Here is a 22,471-nt window from a genome sequence, read left to right on the forward strand (position 1 = left end):
ACTGTATCTGTATGCAGTTCATTTCATTTTCTTTTTCATGCTAAGTTGCTTTATTTAAATTTTTAAGAATCCATAAATTCAATGCCAATTATGATTATTTCAGTGACCTTATTAAAATTTGTAGAACTGATATCTTAACAATTGTTAACCTCCTTTTATGCAGTGATGCTACTTGTTTAATGATAATTATATTAATATATATGGGATTTGTAATGCTCCAAATCCACTCGGCAGAGTGCCCAAGGCACAGTGAAAGAAAGAAAGAAAGAAAAAGTACAAATATATTAATAGATTCAGATTCAGGAACAATTAAGATTAGAAAGTATTGAATAGGCGTGTCTTAAGGTAACGTTTAAATGTGTCCATGGAAGTGCATTCACGGATAACCAAACTAAAAAAAAAATATATAAAAAGTGGGAATTATGACCGCTTTTTTTTTGGGGGGGGGGCTTGGAAAGAGAGAGAGAGTGATGATTAAATCAAAAGATGAGAGAAATGAATGGGGGGATTTGGGGCTCAGTAGGGGGGGGGGGGGGGTGCGATGGATAGAGAGAGAGATAGAGGAGAAAGAAGGGGGAGGGGGCACGTGAGAGAGCTAGAAAGTGAGGGAAGTGAAAAAAAAAACAGAAGAGATACGCTGCCCAAACGATGTGAGGCTCACGTCCAACGAACGTAGAGGGTATCAAATAGTTTGCAAATTAGTGAAGCCCTCTGCGTTCGATGCTGATGTCGTACAATGATACATTTATTCAAATAGGATCTATAATGATACATTTATTCCAATAGTATCTCTCGTTACACAATATGACAGTGAATACATTATGACCTTGGCTGCGTAACACAAAGATGAGCGATAAATTGCTATTAAAAAATTGACTCAACCAATCAAGATAAATGTTACAAGTACATTTACTTCAAAATACTGACCAGAACCCAATAAGAAGTGTTCTTTTATATTTCCTTTTCATCACTTAATGATCATGATAATACACAGCTCTTGTAGAGCGCATATCACAATTATAATTATGTCTCTATATGCGCTTCCAAAAGACTTGGATATTAATACCCCAGCTGTAACTTGGCAGCCGTAATTACTGAGATTACATCGCACACGCATTACAAGGAATAAATTCCAGCCAGGTACCCATTCGCCTCACCTGAGTTGAGTGCAGCACAACGTGGATAAATTTCTTGTCGAAGGAAACCTCTGTTTCAAGGTCCGGAGATTAACCCACTGGGCCACAACGCTCCTTCGTTTATCTTTGTGTTCCGGGCTCCTGATTGCTGAAGAAGGTAAAGAGACGAGAAGTTGCATAAAAACGATAAGCATCTCATGTTGGATCACGAGTCATGTCATCTTATATAGATGTTTCATTATTCGAAAGATTGGTTGATTGATTGATTGATTGATTAATTGATTGGTTGGTTGATTGATTGGTTGGTTGGTTGGTTCGTTGATTGGTTGGTTAGTTGGTTGATTGATTTGTTGATTGATTGACTGATTGATTGGTTGGTTGATTAATTGATTGATTGATTTGTTGGTTGATTGATTGATTGGTTGGTTGGTTGGTTGGTTGATTGATTGATTGATTGGTTGATTGATTGACTGACTGATTGATTGACTGATTGGTTGGTTTATTAATTGATTGATTGATGGGGAATAGATTAATTGATTGATAGATAGATTGATTGATTGATTGGTTGGTTGGTTGATTGATTGAATTGTTGATTGATTGATTTATTGGTTGGTTGATTGATTGATTGATTAATCGATTGATTGATTGATTGACAGATTAATTGATTGATTGATTGGTTTGTTTGATTGGGGGAATTGATTGATTGATTGATGGGGGAATAGATTGATTGGTTGATAGATAGATTGATTGATTGGTTGGTTGGTTGGTTCGTTGATTGGTTGGTTAGTTGGTTGATTGATTGATTTGTTGATTGGTTGGTTGATTGATTGGTTGATTAATCAATTGTTTGATTGACTGATTAATTGATAGATTGATTGGTTGGTTGGTTCGTTGATTGGTTAGTTGGTTGATTGATTGATTTGTTGATTGGTTGGTTGATTGATTGGTTGATTAATCAATTGTTTGATTGACTGATTAATTGATTGATTGATTGGTTTGTTTGATTGGGGGAATAGATTGATTGATTGATTGGTTTGTTTGATTGGGGAAATAGATTGATTGATTGATTGATTGATGGGGGAATAGATTGATTGGTTGATTGATTGGTTGATTGATTGAATGATTGATTGATTGATTGATCGGTTGGTTGATTGATTTGTTGGTTAGTTGATTGATTGATTGATTGATCGATTGCTTGACTGACTGATTGATTTACTGATTGATTGATTGATTAGGGGAATTGATTGGAGAAATTGATTGATTGGCTCAGAAAGACCCCTCAAATAACTTTGAAAGACAGTTGGATGTTTCTTGTATTACTGGTCTTAGACTCCTAGTCCTTCTTTCGGAGATCTTTTATGCAACAAGAGATCTTTCAGAATTCTTTCCATGGATTTTGCCTGGTCTTTCATTGAATGATCTTTGAATGATCTTTCAATGATCTCTCCTGCATGGTCTCCGCAAAAATCTTGAGAGACTGCCGAAAGATCATTACAAGACCATTAAGACCCTTGAAAGTTCATCGAAAGACCGCTGAAAGACTGCTGATAGACCACTGAAAAACAAACATTTTTCTGTAAGACCGTTGTAATACTGTTTTGAACCGTTAAGACTACGAAGACCACTGAAAGATTGATCAGGACTCGCGTAAGACCTCAAAGACCATTGTAGGTTCATTGAGAGACCTCTGAAAGATCAACCAGAATTCATGGTCTTTCAAAGGTCTTTAGGTCTTGTTCTCTGTGGAATGGGGGTATAATTGAAATTTGTGCAGTGCCCTTGTAAAGTTGGTGACAGCCCGCTAGACCGAAGGTCCGCGAGACCGAGGGTCTGCGAGACCGAGGGTCCGCTAGACCGACTTTTTCCCTTCATTGGTTGACGCGGTCGAGTGGTTTAAGGCGACTCGTTGCAGCGGCGTAACAGGTGTCTGTTATCAGAGGAGGGGGTGGGGGGGGGGGCAGAGCCAAATATTTCCGAGTATATATATAGATATTTCCGATACATGTAACTAGGATTTCAGTTTAGGTGCCAGTAGTGAGCACGGGAAGCGCGTTCCGGGGGGGGATGCATGGAGGGGAGAGGGGGGTGTACCTACCCCCCCCCCCCGCGAGAAACGAGGAAGGTCCGACGTTTCTTTGAATTGTTCCTTAGCTGCTCTCGCTCACCTTAATCCGTTAAAAAAATCTATATTAAAAAAAGGCTGGCCATACATCAGAATACTCAACCATTGGCGTAAACCCCGGGATATACCCCCGCCCCCACACACTCACTTTTTGGAGTGGGCGGTTGGCGTGTACAAATATCCCCCCACTTTTTAGGGAAGAAAATATATTTTAAGTAATTAGTAAAAAAAAACATACTTTAAAATTTCTATTTGAAAATGCGATTGAAAACCAAAAAAGTGGTTATTTTGGGGTTGCTCGCTTCGCTCTCTCATAATATTTTAAAATTTATATTATGAAATGTGATTAAAAACGAGAAAAGTTTTTCTTTATCGCTCGTTCGCTTCGACCGCTCGATAAATAGATATCCAAATGTGTGTATAGAGGGGCAGGGGCGGATCCAGCCTCCGCAAATAGGGGGCCCGGATTTTTTTTTCAGCCATATTTTCCCCGATCGGCCGCTCGAAGATGATTTTTTGTTTGTTTCTTTGAAGGGAGTAGTCATATGAGTCACTTCTCATCTTTATTCTTTAAATCAACGTAAATATATAATATCATAATCCTTATTCAATAATGTGAGCGCGAAGCGCGAGCAATTTTTTTGTTGTTGATTGTATGTATTTTTTCCTAAAATTTGAACATTCTGAATAAAAAGATGTGCCTGCAATTATTACTACGAACGAGAAGCGCGAGCAGAAATTTTTGATACACGTTTTGAAATGATCGGAAATGTAGGCCTACCTGCTTGCAGTTAGCCATAAAGATGTTACATATTTCAACAATCAAATAAGGCGAGCGCGAATTGCGAGCAGAAAAATTTTGACATTTCTACATAAAGAAAATCATGAAAAGATAGCTACATAACTAAACAATTGATGCGAGCGCGAAGCACGAGCGGAAAAATTCTAGTTTTAGACCTAGAACGGGACACTATTCATGTTTTGTAAATCATGAAAAGGATGAGTAAGAGGGGATCTTCTTACATTAATAATTCGAGCACAAAGGGCTTGCAGAAAGTTTTTGATATTGATAAAAAACTTGATAACTGAATGAACATGCGCGCGCGTGTTTCAGATTTAGACACAGAATCTAGGCATTCTAAATACATCTTTTAGCATGAAAATAAAGGTGAGCGCGAAGCGCGAGCTTAAAATATTTGATATTCCGATTTGAAAAAGGGGGTCAATTTCAGCTTTATATTTCAAACACTTGTAGGAAAATTGTAAGGTGGATATAAAATCGCACTTGATAAAGAGCTGATATTTTTTATTATTACTTTGAGTTTGGGACAAAGGACCTAGACATCCTTAGGACATGTTATCATATGAATATGATGACTATATATCTTCTTATTCATCTTGCTAAGCGCGAGATTAAACAAAAGGGACAATTATTAAATTGATACCTTATTTATTAATGCATAATGAGGGCAAGGAATCTGATGATATTATGGCCTGAACAATGTACATTTCAAGCACTTTTATAATCATGAATAGGATGCTTCAGTAATCAGTTGACATATTTTTAACCATTAATGCGAGCGCAAATCGGGAGCCGAAATTTTCTTATAAACTGCCATGAAAAGGGGATTTTAAGTAGTTTTTTGAGACATAAATACCTCACAAATCAAAATGCAAGCATGGCAGCGCTAGCTGATACATTTTGACAATCAGACGTTAAAAGGGATATTTTGAAAACTTTAGGGAAGGCATGAGAATAATAGGTACCTGATAAATCAATTTCGCGAGAGCGAGCAGAAAATGTTAATATTCAGACCATAAAACTGACATTTTTACAGCAGAGCATTTTTTTAACCATCAATTTGTAAATCACACAAATTAATGAAAGTTCGATTTTCAAGGAGAAATATGTTTTGTATATTGAATTCCAAACTTGATATTTAAGCCTCCATGTTGAACAAGATATGTGAATCACCTGACAGGCAATGCGAGCACGAAGCGCGAGCGAAAATTTTATACAGTGACATGAAAGATTTCTTTTTTCAAGTCTTCCTCTCCTCTTATTATATTCACTCGTCTTCATACTCTTTTTTTGGGGGGGACAACTCACCGAGAGGATTACTCCTCCGGAGGGCGACTCCCCCATGAAAACTCCCCCGGAGGACCATTCCTCGAGGACAGGCTTCCCGGAGGAATACTGATTTCAACCGGCACTCTTAATTGAGTGACAAATTAATGTACGTTCTTTTCTTTAAAACTTTCACCTTCTTGGTCTTCCTTTTTTTTGGTTGTTTAAATGAAAAAAATCTAGGACATGTAAGATTGGATTGCCCATAATGAAGGTTCAATGTTCCAGGTGTATTATTTCTATAATATTTCCTGTTTTCTTGTTAAACATTGAATGGACAAGATCATGTAGCAGAATTACCATAAAAAATAAACGTTAAATGAGTAGAGGTAATGATTAAGTAGTGTCAGTGAAATTAGGCAACGTAAGTTTCTACTGTAAGTATCGGAAACACCCCCCGAGAGCCCTTTCAGGCGAGCAGTAAGTGTTTCACACGATTCGCGTGCTCACTACAGCCCACTACCGGGAAATGTTTTGGCTCTACCCCCCCCCCGTAAACAGTTTATCCGACAGTTACCATAGGATGTCAGATCTGATATCTTGTCGGATGGAAATATTAATGAAACGCTCCCCTGATGAAGGAAAAAAAAGTCGGTCTCGCGGGCCTTCGGTCTCGCGGGCCCTCGGTCTCGCGGACCCTCGGTCTCGCGGACCTTCGGTCAAGTGGTCGGACCCCGTAAAGGTGGGTGGCTGAGTTTCTTTTGGAATCCAGGTTACAGGTATATAGCATTTTGTAACAAAAAGGCGACACGATAGAATATATGTATAGTTATGGCAAAACATCGATACATACTGTTAACCATTTAATGTGACATGTTACGACATTGAAAATGCAAACAATAATGCAAATGTATACTGATAATACTTAAATATTATTATTTTTGGTTTAGGGGCAATTAATTTGGAGAGTTTGCATTGACCTTCATCAATTTTATGATTGCATGACTTTTTCCCTAAGAGGGAGAGTGTGTGGTTGAGAATTCATGGGCCCGTTGCAAAAAGAGTTGCAATCAATCGCACCTCTAAAAAATCACACGTAACTTGATTTTCAACCAATCAACAGCGCTCATTTTGGACTTGCGATTGATTTTGGGGGTTTGCGTTTAAATGCGACTTTTTCTGCAACGGGCCCCAACGACCAAGCGGATACAGGATTGTTCCCCTACCCAAAAAAGTAGTGGGCGGACACATATCAAATGCCCCCTACTATTTTTTGTATTTTATGATTCAAAGAAATACATCATTCAAAATCGAAATGAAACATGTATTTTGGACGAGATGACCTTACTTTGGGGTGATAACCTTTTTTGTTCGTTTGTTTTGCTTTCAAATTTTCCAGCCCCTGGTCCCCTACCTTTGGGGAGAGATTTCAGCCCTTGCATTTGCGATAGGGTTTTGGAAATTGTCATTGCAAAAGGGTTTGATGAAGATAACATCAAGTGACAGCTCCTTTCCTTCATCCCCATATTCGTCCCCTCCACTCTGGAAAGAAATCATGTGATTCTTAGTATCATTCTCAATGGACATTTCGTTTTATGATTTGCTACACAATTGTCTTACATTGTACAGGCGTCATGAAAGACCAGGGGCCCGTTGCAGAAAGAGTTGCAATCAATCGCAACTCTAAAAATCATGCGCAACTTGATTTTCAACCAATCAGCAGCGCGCATTTGGGACTTGCAATTTATTTTTTGGTTTGCGTTTAAACGCAACTCTTTCTGCAAAGGGCCCCTGTAGCAATAATTCTAGTTGCAGCTGAATATTGGCAACCAGTCGTAAATTTTCACCTTATTTGTATACACTGTACATTCTATTTGTAGATATCATATGATTTGTTTTTAATCTTAGGAAAAAGGGGAAAACGGCAATTAATTTGTCCTATTTTCTCCTGGGGTATCTTCGTCTCCCCTAGTCGATACCCCAAAGAAGAAACACCAGCTCAACTTTTCACAACTGATGCATTTCTTTAACAACCGCACCGTTCTTTACCAATGTGCACTTTTCCATGCCCTATAGATATCTTGATAACGCCATTTATCAAATGTTATGATTTTAGAAGCGACGAATCCTAGCTAATCTTCATTAATCGTTAAAGCAATATCCAGATTTTTACTGTCATCGGCTTCGCCGATTATTTGGTATTGTCCGTTAGATTTCGACTGATGAGTGACGTCATCGTCTCCCGCTGTTTTTATTGGCTGATATTTCTTGTCTAGTTCTTCCCGCATCGGGATGCCATTGCCATGGTAACGCTCAATGTCTTTTCCCTTCTCTCCCGTCACATCCTTCCCAGCATACTCGATTTCGTCGTCATCCTTATCTATTTTCTCCCGTGATGCATTGCGGCGTCGATAGCGGGCCCGAATGCGGAAAAACGCGACGTAAAACAGAAAATCAGCAAAGCTGAGGATGCCATAGAAACACGGTACAGTCAGCATATCATACAGCAGATCCGTGTCGGCGAAGGTCAGGAGCATGATCGTGACTGCCAGAGCCGAATTCTGGATCCCGGTCTCGAACCCGATGGTCCGGCACTTGTAACTCGGTTGTCGACAGATCCGGCCGACGCCGTATCCGAAGAAGTAGCCCACGAAGGGGAGGGCCGCGGTCGACGTCCATATCTCCCAGCTGGCTGTGAACATGCCTGGGTTGATGATGCCGATCAGGGTGATCGAGACTGGGATCGTCGCGAGCCCCATGATGCTTCCGAACTAGAGTTATTCAAATTTGGAAAAGAAAGGGGGAAATACACATATTAAAGGACGTATTTATTCAATTCCCTGGTCCCAGTGTGCAATGAGCCACGAAGAGATTTGAAGTCATGAAAAGGTCCAATATTGGATTCGGGGAATATATATAATTATAACCAAATTAATTATAACCAAATTAAATCTGGGAATTGAAGGCAATTGAATTAATAACAAAATCTTCATCTCCAGGGACAGTGGATCGATTTTGAAAGTGTGTGTGTGTGTTAGTGTGCGCGCGCGCGTGGGGGGATATAATAAAGAAAATCACAATCTGGGGAGCGTTTCATCAATATTTTCATCCGACAAGTTGTCTGATCTGACATCTTTCCATGATTTTGATTGGCTGAGGCACTGTTCCTATGGTAACTGTCGGATAAAATGGGACTTGTCGGATAAAACGTCTGACAAGTCCTTTCATGAAACTCCCCCAGATGACTGTGTTTACAAGTTTATTAACATGGAGGGGGGGGGGGGGTTGCTGAAATACAATGTGACTTATAATTTTCGAAAAATCTTGTAAAAAAGTGCATTAGAACAGCCTTTTGGGGGTAAATGTTTAAACCATCCGGTTATAAAAATAATGTTCAAAACACCCAATATGGTGTACTGCCAGGGTTCTTTGTAACAGCCATCGTAGGCCTAGCTACCTTTGAGACTCTGTCGGCCCATTTGATGCTATATCTTCTGACGATCATGCCGGCGACAGCGGGGACGATGATGGTGACGAGGGTGGTGAAAATATTCATGAAAGGGACTTTGGTCTGCTCCGATGTCCATCGTCTCGAGTAGATAAGGAGGTTCAACGGCATCATCCCGATCGCAGCAACACACGATATCGACGTCATGCACACACTGGTTAACGGGAAGGAAACGAAATTTGGGCTTAGACTAGTTTAGGTAGCTATATTGGCATTATTTATCATTTTGGTCATCATCATCATCATCATCATCATCATCACATCATCATAATTTACAAAACCACTATCATCAAGCCTATTTAAAATATTCATATAGGCCTATCCCGCCAATATAATTCTCAAGGGCGTTATCTTCGTCGTCATTATTATCATCATCACCACCACCACCATCATCATCATCATCATCACATCACCACCACCACCATCATCATCATCATCATTATCATCATCATCATCATCATCACCATCATCGTCATCTTTTTCGTCACAATGGTGCGCATCATAAGTTCCTTACACCATTAACTTGCATCAATTACCTTAGGCAAACGTCACCATTAGTCCAGAACGTAAAGAGGTTCGACACCGTCCCTCCGGGACAGCAACCGATGATAAGAAGTCCCAGCGCAAAGGGTGGGTCCAGCCGGAGAGCGAGGGCGGTCAAGAAACAAATAAGAGGCATCGTCACAAACTGGGAGAGGAACCCGATGACAAAACCGACCGGATGACGAAACTAGATAGAAGAAAATAAATATTGTTTGAGGAAGAAAACAAAGGCATGCAGCTATTAACGGGAAGATATCGGGGTATTATGATAGTGGTACAAGGCGGCAGGGTGAGGTTAGATAAGAATTTTAGAGAGTTTCTTCTCGTTCCCATTTTATCTTTTTTTTGGTAATAATGCATCAAGCATTTTCATTTACAAAAGGGCCGTGCTGGGAATCGAACCCCGGACTGTCATGGCGTTATCCGGCGCCTTAGACCACTCGGCCAAGGCACCTCGCTTATACTACTTGAGAAACAGTAAGGGGTTGTCGCCACCCCCCCCCTTTTTATTGGTACCCCCTTCCTAGGTAGGATCCTGCCTCTGGATATCTATGCCACATGAATCAATAGTTGGATATCATCAGACATCCGGAATACTTATTCCTTTCATTTGTATGTACTTTGTTAAATATTACATTTAAAATGATAACTTCCTGAATCGCGATCTCCTTTCCTGATACACAACACATGGGTACAGACGTACTGGTATACTCGAATGCACGAATCACTTTCCTTTTCAAATCCAAGTTTGATGTTTTTTCTTTTAAATAGCGAACCGGTGCTGTCCCTATCTTCCTCCCAAATCCCATTTTTATAACTTTTCCATTCACCATTTTCCTGAAACATAATTATTTATTTACATAATGTAGTGCCAGATCTGGGTCAGGCGCATGGGCCAACCAGAAGTCATGATACAAAAAGTGTATAACCCAGCAAGATCGGTCACTGAGAAACGTAAGGAAACTTTTCAGAAATAAATGAGAAAACCCTGGAAAAGTCTCATTAGTGATTTAAGTTAATGTATACAGTGTTCACAGAATGGACTGGATTTGTATTGGAGAGGACAACCAATGAAATTCAAGTGAGATTCTGATCCACCATCGGGTCATGGTCCATCCAACCATTTTTAAAAGTCATCATGTTCTGTTTAAAGTGTAAAACAAAACTTGATATTTTGCAATAGTTGGTAAGTTTTTACATTCTACTTTTTGTGATGCAGATTTGTTTTTTTTCCTTGCAATGAATTTCCATTTTGGGTCGTCTCGGGATGATTGAGCCATTATAATCGCTGTTGATAAAGTGATCCAGTCGTATTTCTGGAGCGCTGTGGCCCAGTGGATTAGACTTTGAAACAGAGGGTCGTGGGTTCGAATCCCAGCTCTGGCGTTATTTCATTCAGCAAGAAATTTATCCACATTGTGCTGCACTCGACCCATGTGAGGTGAATGGGTACCCGGTATGATTTATTACTCGAATGCTTATAGCACCTATTTATATGGCGGCTCAGCAACAGCCGGAGTATGATACCAAGGATTAAAGCACATGCAGTTTAGTTCATGCACATAGCAACTGCGCTATATACATGATATAGATGGACATATCATTATTATTTCTTTTTAGTTTCATCATGTTACAATTTTCATAAGTGATATTCAACCCGACTCTTTATTTTGATTTTCATAGATGAATAAAACCAAACCTAAACCAAAATCAATCGAACAAAGTCTATAAAGAATAATCAATTAGCCTTTAATTGCCCTTGTCAAGCAAACATGGGGGAAATTATTATCAGGTTAGGTACACATTCGGGTAATTCGTGTGCTACCAAGTTTGTGCAATTTGTAAGACTGAAAAGGGTTAACTCCCTTGAAAATTAAAATTGCATTACGATAGAATGTTTCTGAATTACTTTTAAAAGGATAGAATTCTTTTGGCAATCTTTTTTTTTTTTGGTTTGTTAACGAATCATTTACCTCAATAGAACTGGCAATCCAGTCTTGACATCGAATTCAATCGTTAGATATATTATTAAACATTGTGATGGATAATAGAATTGTTGATAGGGCACTACACATTCTTATCCTTTCTTTTGATTTGTTTAACCACCTTTCCCCTCCAAATTTCACATATATTTTATGTTGAAACAATTTGCCTATCGGTGCAGTAGGTTACAGGGAGCTTGCCTATTCATCATGACAACACTGGCATGATTGTGCAAAGTAATGAAAAAAATAGTAAGGTAAGATTCGATGACAAAACCAGATCCCATGTACATATTCTAATCGTCATAAACTAGTCAACTGACCCGATTCTCGTGAAATCATCCCAGTATGACTAGACCAAAATTACCACATCTCACAAATGACTATAATCTTTTTTTTATAAAGAACGTAATTTTTTGGGGGACAACAATGTCACTATTTTTAAAATAGTGACATTGTTGTCCCCCAAAAAATTACGTTCTTTATAAAAAAAAAAGATTATAGTCATTTGTGAGATGTGGTAATTGTGTAAAGCTATAAATTATATCTTTAATCAAATTATGCTGACGCGAAGGACCGAGCACTTATGCCTTGGTGATACTTTAATCCAGTGAAAATTATCAAGGCTAATTCATTAAAACTCCAATTACTGCCTTTTTTACTAAATAAAACATTCCTAAAATTTGCTTCGGTGGGGGCCTTTAATAACTTTGCTCTGAGATAAGATCAATTAATGATACTCCCAAAATGACAACTTCAAATCCGTAAACTAAACATTGCAGTAGTGCAAGGTTAATGGCCGGTTTTTTTTTTCAAGTTCACCTCATAATGGATTTCCTGACAGAATTTTAGTAACATTGAGACCGAGTCAAACTTTTCGTCAAATTTGAATGTGATAGAATGTTCACGTGCCTAAAGAGCGTGTCAATAATATCACGGGGTATTCAGGAAAGAACCAAGTCAAACATAAATAAGCCAAATATTTTTGCAACTGAAAACGTTTTGTAAAATTAATATTTGGATGACAGTGCGTCTGCACTATTTGTGTCACATCAGCTAAGTGCTTTTCTTTTAAAATATTATTGTCAGACCATTTATTTGCGAGAGAGAAAGAAAGGGTGGTGGAGTGTGAGGGATGAAGGAGGGGGGGGGTATTTCTACACTTTCATATTTTTGGGCCCTCTGCATATCCAGGCATAATTCACCGAATGTTGATACAAGATAAAGAACGGGCATTGAAAATGTTGTACAAGTACATGTACATCCGGGCCCCGTCTTACAAAGAGTCAACCTCGAGTACATGGAAACCTATAAATGCTATATTTTTTCTATAGGAAATTTGCCAAATGTCCCGTGAACTGAATGGTCAAGAAAAACATTTAATGTGTAAATATACATCATATCTACAGAATATTTTAACAAAAAGTATTTCAAATATTGACGTTGCTTTCCATAGTTGTGGTTGAATGGATCGATCGTAACTCTTTAAAGACCGGGAGCAGGAATGCTGTCACGGGCTACAAATCTCGATCATCTTAGAACGAGATATCTTCAGTTTAATTATTCGATTAACTTGCTGTTATCTACTTCATGCACGGTAACGAATTAATGCAGAGTGTTATAACCCCTGGGCAAAGTACATATTATAGATTCGAGCTCAAATAAAGTAGAGATCGCAGATTAGAGCTCAAATAAGTCTCAGTCTAGGACTGTTTCTTTACGAGAGGGCAATTGCAAATGAAAATCGGTACATATTTCTGAAGGCTCTATTCATTTTTTTCCCATTTCTTATTTAACCTGTATTTTTCAATTGTCATTTATTTTTTGATTAATCATCATTAATATATATCATCATTATAATAATAATATTAATAATAATAATAATGATAATAATAATGATAATAATAAGAATAGTAATAATTACCTTTAGTATAATTATTTGTATTATCATCATTATTATCATAATTACTACTATTATTATCATTGCTGTTGGTGTTATTGATACTACCGTATTTATCATTTATTTGATTTTTTTTTTTTTGGGGGGGGGAGTGAGGATGTATTCAGTTGTTTGCCTCCTCTTTGCCTAACGCATATCTTACGTGAGCTTCTGAAATTGAAATGGTAGACACAATCAAGAATTTGAGTCGCATTAATTTTCACCATTCTAAATCAGTGGGGAATAATATGTCAGAAATAAAAGAATTCAAATGATACATAGAGTAGAATTCACTGAGCAAAATGCCGAAAATTTCATTAAAATCGGATTACAAATAATAAAGTTATTTAAGTTTAAAGTTTAGCAATATTTTGTGAAAACAGTCGTCATGAATATTCATTAGGATGGCTGATGATGTCATATCCCCACTTTCCGTTTTCTTATGTTATTACATAAATTCATAGTCAGATGTTCATGATTTCATACTTGTGTAAATAATATGTCTCCCTTTAATGAAATAAGTTGCAGCAATAAATATCTAATGCACTAATCAGTTGCCAATCTTAATTTTTCTACTTCTTGGAGGAAAAAATTGAATAAACCTAATTTCATATATTAAAATACAAAAGAAAAAGTGGTGATGTGACATCATCAGCCATCCTAATAAATATTCATGACAGCTGTTTTCATAAAATATTGCTAAACTTTAAAATTCAATAACTTTATTATTTGTTTTCCAATTTTGATGCAATTTTTGGCATTTTGCTCAATGAATTCTACTCTATTTATTAAGCTACAAATACTTTCAGCCCGGATCATCCCTTTAAGCATAAAGTAAAAAAACAAACATAATCGCTTACCGTTTCTCTAAAGTCATTGAGCGTGATGACAGCTCCCATGGAAAGCATAATACAAACCAGGGCCACGGTCAAGAGCCATTTCTGGAAGATCTTCAGGACCGTAAGGTAATGCGGCTCTGAGTACCCCGAGGTCGTACCGTTCAGGTAGTCTTCTGTCCCGTTCAAAAACCCCATCATGGTGGTCTCGAAATCAGACGTCATCATCGACGCCGTCGACGTCGAAATCGGTGATAGGGAGACAGGGGATGATACAGAGGACATCGCGATCGAGCTGTTCATTCCATCTATAAGTAAAGTGTCAGGAGGTTGCGAAGACAATGTCGCCTCCATTATGTTGGCAGAACCGGCTTTAGTGATGTAGAAACAGAAATCTTCAATTTTACACAATCTGTTGTATGTTTTCTCTGCTGATCATTTAACAGATCACTGTTTCTAATTCCATGAAGAGCATATTTGTAATCAAGCTGGTGGAATAATTAGCGTAAAATCAAATTGGAAGGGACTTTTATCCTCGGTAAAGAATTTATAGCGGTACACCCTATAAATCCGTATAATATATATAAAAATTAGACAGAAATCCTCACTGGAAAATCGTCAACATGCCAACCAAGTTCGATCTTGTTCAAAATCCATCATGGGTTTGGATGATCCGGCAATGACAACTCACTTGTTTCGAACACGATCTAAAAATTGGCCCTCACCACGATCATGACCCGTTTATAATCATATCTGACGCCCCGGCCACACCACGAACGCCAAAACCAGACCAATCCACGACGAATGCGTTATTTGAAATCCAGCAATATTTCAAGGTCTCGTCGGTGTTACTGAACCATTGTGTAGCCGAGGTTAACTATACTCAGCACCCATGCTGGTCTCCCCGTACAGCCAGGTGCTTGTTATGTGTATTCAAAGGTTTTTAAGTTCCACAAAAGTCCTTCCTTACATTCTAAATAAATCAATTATATTTTGATTGATATTTTCATTAAAAACAACATTACAATTGAATCTACATACCTTTCCTTCTAGAAAATAGCAGTGAAATTGCCGTTCCCTATAATCAAAGTAGATGATATTATAATGCTACATGATTGTTATTTTAGGTCATTATTCCCTCTAAAAAATCATGAAGTGCTAATTTAGCTCTTAAAGAGCGTGTATAGTAAATTCTAATCATTATTAAAACTATTAATATCATTATTATTGTTATAATTATTGTTACTAATAGTATTAGTAGAAGTTAATACACTGTAAAAAAATATTGGGAAACTCTTTACCACCAAGAGGGTAATTATGTGTCCAGCCAATTTTGGGCAATATTTTACCCGATAATGTCCAGTAAGGTTAAAAAAATAATCAGCAATTACTTCGGAATTGGCTACATTTTCATCACACTGGAAAAATAAATCTGCCCAAATGAAATGCCCAATGACGGTTGGACACATAATTACCGTCATGGAGCACTTTTACCCAATGTATTTTAGAGTGTAGCAGTAGATATAAGAGTAAATAGCCGTGGTGGTGGTAGTAGTAGCAGTAGTGGTAGAAGTATAGTAGTGATATTAGTAGTAGTAGTAAGTAGTGGTAATAGTAGTAGTAATAGTACTACTAATACAAGAAGTGGTAGTCTCTTAAAGGTCAAGTCAACCCCAAGAAAAGACTGACTTGAATAAATAAAGAAAATGAAACAAGCATAGTGCTGGAAATGTCATCAAAATCGGATGTAAAATGAAAAAAATTATGATATTCTAAAGTTTCGCTTATTTTTCACAAAACAGTGATATGCACAATATTATTGAGTAAAACAGTTTTTGATGTCCATCACTCACTATTTCGTTTGTTTCTTATTGTTTGAATTATAAAATATTTCATTTTGTATACATGTAGATTTGACAATAAGGACCAACTTGACTGAACCTATAGTATTAAATAATCCTAATTCCACATGTTCAGGGAGGAATTAATTGTTTTAACTCTTGACAATAAGGAGAAAATTAGAATATTTCATATAATAAAATACAAAAGAAATAGTGAGTGGATGAAGTCATAGTCTCCTTATTTGTACACCAGCCAGGAATTATGTCATATCTTTATTTTACATCCGATGAATTTTTCAGTGTTGCTTGATGGATATGTCTCTTTTTATTCAAATCAATTTTTTGTTAAGGTGGACTTGTCCTTAGAACTAATCTAGTCTCTAATCACAATCCTTTTGGAGTGATACTATATAGGGAAGAAATATGCTTCATTTTCTCTGTCACTCCCAAAACGGGTCAAAGATGCAAATCTCACTCCAAAGAACTTGTCTGCTTTCTCACTCTTAGAGGTGCGTGATTGGGAACCGGATGTCCTATTTTGCAAGTTTCAGGTTCAAGTTTAAGGTTTTTCAACCAATAAAAAAAACAAATGCAACAAAATATTTGCAAAAATGCAATACAAATGAATTAAAGGATTCGGCCCCTGAGAAGCAGGCTCGGTGTAAAAATGGCAGAGGTAATAATGGCAGAGGTAAAAATGGCAGAGGTAAAATGACAGAGGTAATAATGGCAGAGGTAAAAATGGCAGAGGTAAAAATGGCAAAGGTAAAAATGGCAGAGGTAAAAATGGCAATGGTAAAAATGGCAGAGGTAATAATGGCAGAGGTAAAAATGGCAGAGGTAAAAATAGCAGAGGTAAAAATGGCAAAGGTCATAATGGTATAGGTAAAAAGAGTTTTAAACCCCCATGAAAAAAAAAATCAAAAAGCCCCAGCATGTAAGCCCTACATAGCTTAAAGTGATTGGTTAACATATGAGCTAGAAGGTCACACTTGTCACCTGTGTCTGATATGTTACAAAAATGAAACCCAGAAAATATTGTGTTCGAAAATGATTATTTAGTGCTTCAAAAATTGAAATATAAAGTGACCGGAAACACCATCTTAATTTCATCCCATACACTTATGTGTACTATTTTGGTGTCTATAAGACGCCTATTTACAAAATCAGGATTTGCCTTGTAGTTTTAGCTTTTCATTCTCAATAATGGTTGTTTTCAGGGTTTATTAGTTCTCATACATGCACTTGTACACATGTTTCATCTTGGTTTGAGCATTTTTTAAATCGGCTGCTCACAAAGTTAAACAATACCTTTAACTAAGAAAGGTTCTAAGAAAATAAAAAATAATGGAAAGGGTGACATTCTTAAAATCATAGATAGATCGTCTGCACCAAATTGATAATCTTTTGGCTAGAATATCTTATTTTTTCTGGACTCTCATGGACGGCCTTCTCATGTCAAATCGCTGTATTCAAATTTGAAGCACACTCTTGATCGCAATTGTACTTAATTCATTACAGGGGACGTTCAACCTCAGTTAAAAGTCATTGTAGAATAGCAGAAAAAAATAAAATGATATTGTGAGGGTTTTAGGAAATCAATCAAAGATTAAAAAGCAATACTTTTATATTTCAATGATGACGTCATTTGCGAGCAGCTTTCCCATATTTGGTGTATAGAAAATATTAATGAAATGTAATTTTCTAGAAAAGAAATCAAAATGTTTTTTTTTATCTTCAGTATATATCAAGAGACAAGTCATTTCACTGACGCTCCTGAAATATTAAAAAAAAACAATTATGGACCATTTTTAGTGCATAAAATGTCATGGGGCAGCTTCCCATGACGTCAAACCCTTTGGGAACCTGGCATCCACTTTGACTAGCTGCATTGAGGTATTGCTGAAAAATAATTGTATCATTATGTATCACATTAATCAGGGGCAGATCCAGGATTTTCCAAGGGGGGCACATTTTCCTGAAAAATGACACGCAAAAAAGTTTTTCGCCTACTAACTCGTCCACAAAAATAATTAGCAAGCAGAAAAGGGTCTCGCTTTAAAAGGGGCACACTTGAGTTAGCATATTTGCTAAGATTTTAATTAATTAATTAATTAATTAACACGGGCCAGCTGTGCCCCACGGATCCGCCATGGACATCAATATCTATTCATCATGATCCATATTGGAAATAAAAAAAAAATACTTTTATTACAGAATGTTCAGTTATTTTTTTTATCCAATTTAAATTATGAAAGTAGTTCGACGTAGACCCGAACTTGTTCGTTTCAGAGGGTTTGTGGATGCACACATTGGTGTTTACATTCCAAAAAATCGTTGGGTTTGTATGTAAAGCGTTGTTCTGCTTACGAGCTTAAGATCCTTTCATCATGCAGTCACTAATTGAAATCATTTTGGCAAGAAAATGCTTGAGTTTAGTCATATAAATGACAGAGTATAGATCTTAAATGACGAAAAACAACATAATATTAAATCAGTTTTTATAGCCCATTTCGTCGACAAGAGTCCGGTCATGGATGATAATTATTATGATGTAGCTTATCTTTATCATCTTTACCTCTGCCATTTTTACCTCTGCCATTATTACCTCTGCCATTATTACCTCTGCCATTTTTACCTCTGCCATTATTACCTCTGCCATTTTTACCTCTGCCATTTTTACCTCTGCCATTATTACCTCTGCCATTTTTACCTCTGCCATATTTACCTCTGCCATTATTACCTCTGCCATTTTTACCTCTGCCATTTTTACCTCTGCCACTTTTACCTCTGCAATTTTTACCTCTGCCATTATTACCTCTGCCATTTTTACCTCTGCCATTTTTACCTCTGCCATTTTTACCTCTGCCATTTTTACCTCTGCCATTTTTACCTCTGCCATTATTACCTCTGCCATTTTTACCTCTGCCATTTTTACCTCTGCCATTTTTACCTCTGTCATTTTTACCTGGCACAGAGAAGCAATGCTTGTAATAGGGGCCCAACATATAGTCAAACACATTTCACATTAAAGGTAATTTACAATACAAAAAACACAAAAATAAAGGGTGAACAATAAACTTGGCTGGTCATCATGTAACTTACATGTACGCATTAACACACACAAACCCCCTCAATCCCACTCTCACACATCAAACACACAACCTGTTTTGCACACCTTTACATCAACTGCAAATCATGAAGTAGCAAAAATAAAGGAGGTAAAGGAGAAAAAACAACATGAGGGAACGAACAGAGGAAAAGCAAGAAAGTGATCTAGAAAAAGATAGATAGAAAGACAGAGAAAACAAATTGTACTCAGCAGAAAAAAAACATTCACAATGGATACGGTTTTAAGTTTCTAAAACGCTCCCTTTTACGTAATTCCCTAAAACTTGATAAAGTGAAAGGTGACCTGATCATGTAGTCTAAATCATTTCATTTGTTTAATCCTATACATATGAAAAGAAGTTTATTGTTTTGGTAGTGCATACACGGGGTTTATGTGATAAAATTCTATGCCTTTTGTTGTACGTATTGACGAAAGTATTAATTATAAACACATTTTAAACTTTTTAAAGGAATATTACCAAAATGAAAATTAGACAGAAATATAAGTGTATTTAGTGGTACAAGTTCGTGAACTGGAATAATGTTTGACCTTTTTTTTTATATAAATAAAGGGTTACTATGAGCGTTATATTCTGAATGAGTTATTATTCGAATAGCTTTATTTTGAAGAGTTCTTTGATTGCCAATATGAGATGAACATGAATTACCCCAAGTGATATAACAATATGATAATGTGGTAATGTAATTGAGTGATAAAGCAACATTAACACCTTATGGAACAAAATGCCTAAGTTTATATGATATGCCAATAATTCTTGATATTTTCAAGGAGATATTATCTTTATGTGTCCTCCAGTTCAGGAACTTGTCCACAGTAATGCCAAGAAATAATGTTGATTGTCGATGGAACACATTGAAGGGTATTATTCTGAACAAATATAGTATCAGGATTTTCATGGATTCTCCTGTTTTTTAATGAAATATAACATATATTTTTAGTTTTCTTTTTCAAAATTGAGAAGTAATTTATTGCTCTGAAATCAAGATATCAGTTTAAGTAATTCAAGATTAGCTGATGATATAAGTAAATGTTTTTTGTGGGATAATTTAACTATAGTATCGTCAGCAAAATAGAGCAAAACAAAATATGTTTGAGCATTTTATGATATCATTAACGCATAATAGGAGATGCCCCCAAACAGAACCTTGTGGGACTCCACATCTTAATCAGAATTGTTCTTTCAAATTAGCGATTAATCGCTAATTTTTGTGTTAGGAGGCCGGGTGGGTGTTTCATAAAGCCGTTCGTAAGTTAAAGCGACTTTAAGAACGACTGGTGATCCCTTCTTGTTGGAAATGGTATGTTCATTGGTGATGGTTTAGCGTGTAAGAAAGGGTCACCAGTCGTTCTTAAAGTCGCTCTTAACTTACAAACAGCTGTATGGAGGGCGCAATTCAACTTCGCTGGATAAGGTCACGACCGTTCCCGGAGAGTGATTAAACCCTATATTTCTAACGTTTTTGGACATATATTTTGAAAAAGGACTAGTGGAATCTAAGGTAAATATAGTGACATAACATATATATCTATTTGGAAACTGGATGTTGTTGCATGGTCTTGATATTTTGAGATTCCAACTTTGAGGTTAACGCCCAGGCTATTTTTGAAAGATGGCGGCCTACGCAGAAAAAGCCCGGTTTAAACCTCCAATAGACTCAACTGACATTAAACCGGTTTTTGTGAAACACAAGGACATCCCCTCTCGTAATGACAAAGATATATCAAGTGAAGAACTTTTCAAGTGCATTGCTCGTACAACAAAAAGTAGCGGCATTAGAGGGATTCAAAAAATCGGAGGTTTATGGCGTTTATATCTGACGTCCCAAGACTCCCGTATAGAGCTCATCACAAAAGGCCTGAACGTTAGGAATGTCAATATCGCAGTATACGATAAAAATCCATTCTTAAATGATGGAATGGATGGATGTATTCGCCTCATAATTAAGGACATACCCCTGTCAGCCCATGACTCCTTGATTTGTGACGAACTAGAGAGGAGGAAATATAAAACTGTTGGGAAACCCACCTACCAACGGCTCCGTGTTGATGGGCATGCAGTTGACAGACTGTCTAACTGGAGATAGGACTGTTTACATCCAGCAACCATCCCAACCCCTCCCTCGTTTCATGACCTTCGGCCTCTTCAAAGGGAGAATCTTCCACCCAGGGCAAATTACAACCAACACAAGCAAGGTGGTAGTATGCTCCAACTGCTTGAACGAAGGGCACCATCGTTCAAGTTGCATTAACCCGGTTGCGTCCCGCAGTTGTAAACAACCTGGGCACATCCAGCGTGATTGCAGCTGTACGACCACGCCCACCTCGCAGCAACAGGCTGATAACACCCGCACAGCAGATATCCCCCCCGATGCCCAGGCGACAATTGACCAGTTCATCGCGTCCAAGCGAAATGCAGCTACCCCCGTCACCGAACAGACGCCTCACCTTGACGACCCCATACCTATGGAACCAAAGATTACGCGATCTAAAAGCAGCCGCCAATCGCAAAAAAAGAAAGCGTCGTCATCCAGGCAACCAGGCATATCTGAATACCTACGTAGCGAGAAAGCAAGTTCACGAGAGTCGGCAGTCACAGAGGAAGAAACAAACAAAGACGCAACAGCTTCGGGAGATGAAGAAGAAGAATCCGACTCGTATCTATCTCCTGAAACACCTAGCCCTAAGAAACAAGGGAAAAAACCCGTCAAGCGTAGGAGAAAACAGAAAAAATGAAGAAAAAAAACAACAATTGAACAGTAATTATTCCTGAAGGTGCAGAGATGGTCCATATCTGTTCTAACTTGAAAACGCAGAATCTACACCTCATTTCTCTTAATGTCAGAGGCATTCGGAATAAAGTAAAACGAGGCGTTATTTTTTCATGGTTATCTTTTCAAAAAGCGAATATAATTTTATTACAAGAAACCTTCTTAACAACTGAGCTAGAGTATGCGTTTAGATCAGAATGTGGTGAACTGTGCTTTTTCAACCATGGAACGAATCATTCTAAAGGCGTTGTGACTATAATAAAGAAACAGGATAACATTGAAATACTCGAAACTTTTGTGAAATTCAACGGAAGGGCAATTGCTGTAAGATTGAGTGTTAAGAAAAAAATATACTTTCTTCTTAATGTTTATGCCCCAACTATTAAATCTGAAAAAGAAATATTTTTCAAGATAATGTATAACTGGATAAGAGATATAAAACAAAAGGGTGATTTACTCGTATTTGGAGGTGATTGGAACTGTGTACAAGATCCCAAGCTTGATACCCAAGGTTGTTCACAGGCTTATAAACAAATTAAAGGGTTACAAAATATCCAGAATAAATTTGGTCTAATGCCTAGGTCACATAGCCCGG

The 22,471-nt window shown here is 37.4% G+C and overlaps 1 protein-coding gene across 1 annotated transcript; it reads right to left on the reverse strand.

Annotated features, from left to right (window-relative positions):
• Nucleotides 1-7,061: 7,061 nt before the first annotated feature.
• On the reverse strand, nucleotides 7,062-14,972 carry LOC121427799 (ileal sodium/bile acid cotransporter-like). The gene is made up of 4 exons (XM_041624360.1): nucleotides 14,159-14,972; nucleotides 9,371-9,564; nucleotides 8,784-8,988; nucleotides 7,062-8,097 (listed from the first exon to the last, which is right to left on the reverse strand). The coding sequence occupies exons 1-4, from the start codon at nucleotides 14,486-14,488 to the stop codon at nucleotides 7,459-7,461; spliced, it is 1,368 nt and encodes a 455-aa protein (XP_041480294.1). The 5' UTR covers nucleotides 14,489-14,972; the 3' UTR covers nucleotides 7,062-7,458.
• Between the last annotated feature and the right edge of the window lie 7,499 nt (nucleotides 14,973-22,471).

The sequence above is a fragment of the Lytechinus variegatus genome, chromosome 14, assembly GCF_018143015.1.
Source record: "Lytechinus variegatus isolate NC3 chromosome 14, Lvar_3.0, whole genome shotgun sequence".
Classification (NCBI taxonomy): domain Eukaryota; kingdom Metazoa; phylum Echinodermata; class Echinoidea; order Temnopleuroida; family Toxopneustidae; genus Lytechinus; species Lytechinus variegatus.

Excerpts from the sequence above, each read along its gene's own strand:
- LOC121427799 (XM_041624360.1), bottom strand. The coding sequence starts at position 14,488 with ATGGAGGCGACATTGTCTTCGCAACCTCCTGACACTTTACTTATAGAT. Across the intron at positions 9,565-14,158 it reads TCAATGACTTTAGAGAAACG|TTTCGTCATCCGGTCGGTTT; the intron begins GTAAGCGATTAT and ends TCTTCTATCTAG. Across the intron at positions 8,098-8,783 it reads GGGCCGACAGAGTCTCAAAG|TTCGGAAGCATCATGGGGCT; the intron begins GTAGCTAGGCCT and ends GAATAACTCTAG.